Source organism: Cucurbita moschata, unplaced genomic scaffold (assembly GCF_002738365.1).
Source record: "Cucurbita moschata cultivar Rifu unplaced genomic scaffold, Cmos_1.0 Cmo_Scf00036, whole genome shotgun sequence".
NCBI classification, from domain to species: domain Eukaryota; kingdom Viridiplantae; phylum Streptophyta; class Magnoliopsida; order Cucurbitales; family Cucurbitaceae; genus Cucurbita; species Cucurbita moschata.
In genome coordinates this window covers 860,982-868,294 of record NW_019268552.1, presented here as the reverse complement: position 1 = coordinate 868,294, position 7,313 = coordinate 860,982, and the positions used below count along the sequence as shown (strand labels likewise).

General features: G+C 35.6%; 1 protein-coding gene across 2 annotated transcripts; it reads right to left on the bottom strand.

The window, feature by feature from the left end:
- Positions 1 to 4,237: 4,237 nt before the first annotated feature.
- Positions 4,238 to 7,313, bottom strand: LOC111431417 (dnaJ homolog subfamily B member 1-like). Of its 2 annotated transcripts, XM_023068051.1 has the most exons (3): positions 6,568 to 7,313; positions 4,700 to 4,917; positions 4,238 to 4,642 (listed from the first exon to the last, which is right to left on the bottom strand). In XM_023068051.1, the coding sequence occupies exons 1-3, from the start codon at positions 7,164 to 7,166 to the stop codon at positions 4,473 to 4,475; spliced, it is 987 nt and encodes a 328-aa protein (XP_022923819.1). In that variant the 5' UTR covers positions 7,167 to 7,313; the 3' UTR covers positions 4,238 to 4,472. The 2 variants fall into 2 exon arrangements, with proteins under 2 accessions (XP_022923819.1, XP_022923818.1); XM_023068050.1 differs by having other exon boundaries at positions 4,238 to 4,917.

Below are 7,313 nucleotides of genomic sequence, written 5' to 3'. Positions count from 1 at the left end.
GCTTAAATTTACTACTCAAATGCTCTAAAAGAGTCCCTTTTATCAAATCCCATCTCAATAACAATAACCAATACTACTCGTTACAACGATAGTATGATATTGTTCATCTTCATCGTAAACTCTATTTTGTTTAAAACTTCTCAAAAATCATAAATTCATAATCATTCTCTAAATTATCCATCCGTAAGTCTCTAAATTATAGAGATCTTAATATATATATATATATATATATATATATATATATATATATATATATAGTATTTAATTTATTTAAATTAATATTTGGTTAGTCCATGAGTTGGCTTAGGACGAGTCTAATTAATTACTTTTTTTTTTTTTAAATTACAAAAAATCAAGAACAAGACGTGCTGACTGCAAAAACTTTCACAAATCCCATCATTTTCTTTTTCTAGAAACCATTTATTAAAAATATATAAATATTTTATTTTTAGTGAAAAACATTGTGCTTAGTGCTTACCACACATAACCAATAATTGTCTGTATAAATTTAATTCACAAGTAATAATAAATAACCATTTTTATAAGAACTAAAATTAAAATAAAATATCCAAAAATAAATAAATAAATAAATAAAAGATTTTATATAATTTAATACATAAAAAAAAAAATGGCGCCTGGAAGCGATCACGTGACCGTAACTATTACTATATCCACCGCTTTACGCGTCCCAATCCAAAATTTCAATTTGTTATGTACACTCCCAGTGCAACGGCTACAAAGGAGTGCTCCTATCACTTCCAGTTAATACCATTTCTTCAATATATTTGTCACCTAATTTCGAATTAATAATAATAATAAATAATATATTTGTCACCAATTGCATTTATGTCGTCATTTATATCTTGTGGGCCATAGTAATTTGACATTTTTCTCTCTCAATATTTGATTTTTTTAAGAGAGAGAAAATAATTTTATTTTTAAAATGTCATATAAAATTTTTAAATAATAAAAAATATATAATTAGTGTGAAAATAGTAAGAGAGTGACTAAAAATAATTAAATATAATCATTAAGATAATTATTATAAAAAATTTAGTCAATTTTTAACTTAATTTTTTAAAACATTGTAAAAAGTGAACAACAAAATAAAATATAATTCTTTTTTAATTATGATTGTGAAATAGATGCCACGTTGGAAAATTATGATTGGTGGAAGCCCACGATGCCACGTCTCCTCATTTTATTAAATACCAAACCCATCACATTCCAATTTAAATATGGAATATTGAACTCAAAAAAATAGTTTTAAGTAAGATAGTGACGATTAACGTATCTATTCGATTTGATAATATATATATATATATATATATATGGATTTCATCGCTTTAATGCTTAGCATGAATGGAACCAACCATCGTTCGGAGATTATTTGCATAATGAACTTTTCATATCAAAAAGTTTTATGAGTAAATTTGCTCTGACTTATGAGAAATGAATACTCGTATCGAATGTCAGTTATTGCCTCAGCAAACTCAACATGATCCACTCGAGATTGAGATATCTCTGAAGCCATCAAGTTTCTCGATTAGGGTTAGAAACAATAGTGTCAAAGTTTATCTCTTGTTTGATTACAACGGTATCAGAATTCACATGGAAGGATTGTGAAGAGGGGTCCATCGCCCAACACCGAAACATAGGGATGGACTGATGGACTCCCGTTGTAGGCCTACGAGTTAAAGACAAGGTTTGATTTGTGGTCCATTGCTTCCATTATTATCCGTTTTATTAATTTATGAATTTTGCAAATTTTATTAACTCACAATTGAAAATTTTAGAATTAAAATTAAAATTTATTAAAAATGAAAGTTGGTTTGAGCAAGTGTCAATGGTTTATAGCTTAAAAGGCTGTTTTAATGTTATTTTACAAGAAATGACAGCAAATTGGAATAAATTTAGGAAACGTGAGTAATATTTATCTATAAATTAAAACTATGTTGAGAATATTCTTGTCTTATTATTTATTTAATTTCTCCAATAATACACATTCATTTCTTCTCTCGGAGGCTATCTTTAATTTTTCCTTTTTATTAAAATATTAGATTCAAAAGGAAGTAATTTTGGAAAAATCTTTAACTGTCTATGACTATCGCTTCGTCGACATCGACTACACCAAAGAGGTCCACACGTTAATTCCGACATAGTTTTAAAAATGCTGAATTAGTGAGTCGATTGGGAGGAGGACAAGTAGATGCATTAGAATCTAAAGGACAAAAGTAATTTGCCGTAACTTATATCTTAAGCCCACCGTTAGGAGATATTGTTTTCTTTAGGCTATCTCTTACGGTTTTCCCTCAAAGTTTCTAAAACATGTCGGCTAGAGAGAGATTTCCACACCCTTATAAACAATGTTTTGTTTCCTTTTTCAACAAATGTGGGATGTCACAGTTCATCCCCTTTTAGGGCCAGCGTCTTTACTGACACTCGTTTCTTCCTCCTCCAATCAATAAATTCCACTCATGCGGGTGAGTTTCGGTCAAATCTTGAAAAAAATATTAAAGATGAAACCAAAAGAAAGGCGAAGAAAAGGGAGGAAAGGTGAGAAAAGAAGGGAAGGGAGAGGCATGAGCATGTGGGGAAAGTTGAGGGAGAATCATAAGTTGATTATGTATGTTGGTTTGTTTTTTGGTGTATGAATATTATTGACAACCAAAAAGGCCAAAAAGACAGCCCCATGCCTTTATTTCTTCGCCATTCCCACATGCACGTTTGTACTATGCCGTAGCACTCATATGCCCACCACTTCTCTTCCTTTTTCCTTCCTAATTCATCAACTTTCACACCACTTTTTCTGCTTAACATGCCATTTTCATATCCGTTTCAACAACACGTTTGAATATAGTTCGAATTTACCCGCTTTTGTTTCTAAGGTTTTCTAATGAATATGACACGAAGAAAATGATTGAAGCTCTTGAGATTCATTCACCAAAAAAAAAAAATACAATGGAGAATAGTCTTTCTATCAATCATTTTGTTTATAATCAATCAATAAACTGCAACATATATAATATTGTAAGACTAGTATCTAATAAGTCAACTAATTTTCAAGAGTCCGCTTGAAATAATTTCTAAAAAGTTATTCATTGATTGAATCATCAATAGTTTGGTGGGGTTAGGCTTTGTTCAACCTGTGGATGACAAGCCCTTATCCCATTATTGAGAGGTAGCTTTCAAAGGTTTTGGAGAGAGAGATTTGGATGGGTAGAGATCATGGCTAGGCTGGGGGTGGGCAACTCACATGTGCTGTTTTCAAAGCAATGCCTTTCTTTTTTTCCCCCTTTCAAGTGCTCTGCAGCCTGCAACAGCCTAAGCCCTTCCATTTATGAAACAGTATATCACAGCCCATGTTCCCAACCCATAACAGAGAGAGAGAAAGAGGAAGAGGAAGAAGAAGAAGAAGAAGAAGAAGAAGAAGCATAACAGCTCTTTTTTGGAGCAATATTCACTGGTTTGGTTAGAGGAGAAACATTATGAAGTGGGAAGATGCTGCAGTTCAGGTTTTGACTGCCTTTCATTGTTCTACCCATAATGTCATTTCTTTCATACAATGCATGAAACTCATCCAGAAAACCAACCAAACCTAGACTTTGTCTAACCTAAGAAGATAAAGGCTAAGGCTCTACTTTGGAAATGTGTTCAAGGTTTTCTTTATATTATAAGAATGAGTTTGCTCACTTAGGCTCACAAAGTGATATTAAAGTCCAAGAACATACGATCTAGTACATTTGTATCTTACAAAGTATCCAAAGATGGTAATGTCTTAAGATTTCACCTCTCAACCTCATTCTTCGACATTTCAGAATGAGAGCATTTTTATGTGGATACCTAATAAAGAAGAGCTTTTATGCAGGGAGTGGCCCTCAAATTGGGGACCAAAACATGCCATTCATGGATGTTTTTTTAATCCCTCCAAAACCGTAGAGAAAATTTAATGCCCTGATCTGACCTGACCTGACCTGACCAAAACATGGCATTCATGGATACCCTTTTACTTTAATAACTCTAAAAGAATAGAACAACCGAACAATGCCCAGATCCAATATCAGAGTAGTATCCAAATCCAAAAGGAAAAGGTGAAGGAAAAGGAAAAACAATGGCCCTATGACAACCATGAAATCAACGCTCTCAGACAAAGAAAAATTACTAAGTACAGGGTAAGTAAGAACAAATTTCCCCCCAAAAATCAACACTGAAGAGGGAAAGGAAAACACTAACTCTGTCAAAAATCATCGCAGTTGATATACCCCATATATTGATCTAATGCCTCCTCTATGCCTATGCCTGGCCAGTTGCCAGAAGTTTCATTTGTAAGCAAATGACCCCCAACCCAAAACAAAGAAAAGATTTACCAACATTTCACATTCTTCAAGATCATGCAGAGTTTATATTTACAAGGAATAATATGCTATCTATGTGTTAATATGGGCAACTCTTTTTCTCAAGTGAGTGTTATGCTATGAAACTACTCCAAGAACTCTTATCAGATCAGACTTCTGTTCTGTTGTAAGCCTTGAAGGATACTTGACATCAAATTTGATTCTCAAGTTCCCCTTCTTCCCAGGTTCCTTTGAGATTGGCATTCCTTCATTTGCCAAAACCATCTCATCACCAAGTTTGACAATATCTGTTATAGGGATAATGAGAGTCCTTCCATCCAGAGAGGTAAATTCAAGAGTTTTACCTGTGAGTGATTCCAGCAGCGTTAGTTCATGGTTCACCACTAGATCATTCCCATCCCTCCGGTATATACCATGTGGTTTCTCATCCACTACAAATATAAGATCTGCTGGAATGATGCCAGGCTCCTGATTTCCCTTCTGAGGAAAAGTGATCTTTGTCCCCTTCTTCCACCCTGGTTTTATATCAATTGTCAATATCTCTTCAACTGTCCGGAACTTGCTGCAAAAAGAATTGATAAACGTCAGATCAGATATGAACCTGAAGGCAAATTCTTTCACATCAGGATGAAAAAAATATCACATTAATAAAAAAAAAATATCACATCCAAGTATTAGTTTTAATCAGATAAATAACCATCTGAGTTTCAAATGAACTACATTAGAATGGATATGAAGGAAAACAATGATATATCTAAACCAGGCTATCGCAGAAGGGATATATGTCAATCGATACCCTTTCCTGAAGCATGCATGTGAGACAATGGCAAGGCCACCAAGACAAAAGCAATACCCGAAATTGGTCAATAACTTATACCTATACTCCAGACTCATTACAATGCTTGCCTGTGGCTTAGACTGAATATAGACATGGCCAAATAAATGGTTCGTAAATTTGAAATCATATCCGGGTTATATTTTAAAACTAGAAACTTTCTCATAAAAAACAGCTGATCTCTTTTATGCCCAAGATCAGCCTTGCTAGGGAATCGGGTCATCTACTGGATGTCATCTAATAGTAACAAGGTAGCCTTGAAACTTTCTTTTTTCTGAAGAGGTAAGGCATAAGCCTTCTTAATTTAATTTTCTAGAAAAACCAAGTATTATTAGACATACTAATTATATGAAAGCAATAGAGAAAAGAAAAAACACGATTAGTTCCTTAAGTGAAGATTCTGAAGGATAATTCTCAACACTAGTATTGGTTTATTCTGCACAATTTACTCCGTGTAAGAGTAGGCAATAGATTAATATTATTTTCTAACCGTTATATGAGGTAACAGGACTCAAAACCTCCAAGCCTCAACGTGTTCTTATCTTAAGGAGGCACAAGCTTCTTCACAAGAGGCTATGATCCTAAGCCATGAGTCTAAAAAACTGTGTCTGGCCTCAAAGAGAGGTGTAAGCAACAATAACTTCGCATAACCAACAATAACATCATTATTGTAAGACCCCATATCGGTTGGGGAGGAGAACGAAGCGTTCTTTATGAAAGTGTAGAAACCTCTCCCTAGTAGACGCATTTTAAAACCTCGAGGGTAAATCCAAAAAGGACAATATCTACTAGCGGGGGCTTGAGCTATTACTCGAAATCTATTAGGCTCAAGAGTTATGCAGCAATGTATGTATTAAAAAATAGAAGTTAAAACCAAGCAAGAGCTTCTTGATGGGGGCTAAAAAGGATATCATGAAACCGACCGATTCTTTTAATCGAAGTGCTCAGCAAGGAGCGGAACGAAAATGCTTCTTCTTGGTAACCAGTAAATCAATGCACAAGGTCCGTCGGTCTACCAAGAATTCAACTACGCTAACTCACGTAATTTAACAGAACGAGAAGAGGGCCAAAGGACAATCAGAAGCAGACATTCTTTATCGTGCTAAGCTCCGATGAGCCGTACTGCAAGCACGAATGATTGACATGCGATTCAATCTCACTCACTCACAAATACTTCAATCTTGTTTGTAATAGAATTCCTTGAAGAGGGAAAAGGAGAAGGGGCCATCGTAAAAACATAGGTCCTAATCCAAACAACTCAGTGACCAATGAAGATCCAAAGATAATTAAACATGCAAACTTAATTATCCTGCATAAGAACCAAAACAATACAACATTCAATTGAAATTTGAAAGAGGGAAACGAAAAGTCACATACCCAGAGACATCATACACATTCCTCGAAATCCTCATCTTCTTTTTGGCGCCTTTATAGAGCTCCTCCAAGGTGCAAGGCAACGCATGCTCAACTGCAGCAGCCTTCCTCCCCTGAGCACCACTCCCATTCTCCGCCCCATTCGGAAATCTAGGAAACGCATCCCTAACCCCTCTGCTCTTCCCTCCCCCATCGACATTGCTACCGCTACCACCACCGCCCTCCGATCCGAAAAACTCCGCGTAAATATCCTCCGCGTTCCTAGGTTTAAACTTAAACGTGGAAGTATTAGGATGCTGCCGTTGAAAATGCTGGTAAACCGGAAAATACGTGGAGGAGGACGTGGCTTGAGGCGTAGGCGGCGGAATCTTGCCGGACTTGAGGGTTTCTTCGCCGTAAAGGTCATAGATCTGACGCTTCTGAGGATCGCTAAGAACATCATAAGCCTCCGAAATTTGCTTGAATTTGGCCTCAGCTTCGTGCTTATTCGCAGGGTTCTTGTCTGGATGCCAAAACAACGCTAATCTCTTGTAAGCTCTCTTCAAATCTTCATCGCTAGCACTTCGGCTCACTTTCAGTATATTATAGTAATCCTTCCCCATAGCTCGATTCTCTGTAAGAAAATCAAAATCGCCTCTCTTTCTCTCTTGTTCCCTTCCGTTCGTTTTTTCCTTTTTAACTCCCTCGCCGGGAATTTGAGAAGAAGCAAAGGTGGCCGTTGGATGAGTAACGGAAAACAGAATCCAGCT

Coding starts and splice junctions, on each gene's coding strand:
- LOC111431417 (XM_023068050.1), bottom strand. CDS start 7,166: ATGGGGAAGGATTACTATAATATACTGAAAGTGAGCCGAAGTGCTAGC. Junction 4,918..6,567: donor AATGTGTATGATGTCTCTGG/GTATGTGACTTT, acceptor TTCTTTTTGCAG/CAAGTTCCGGACAGTTGAAG.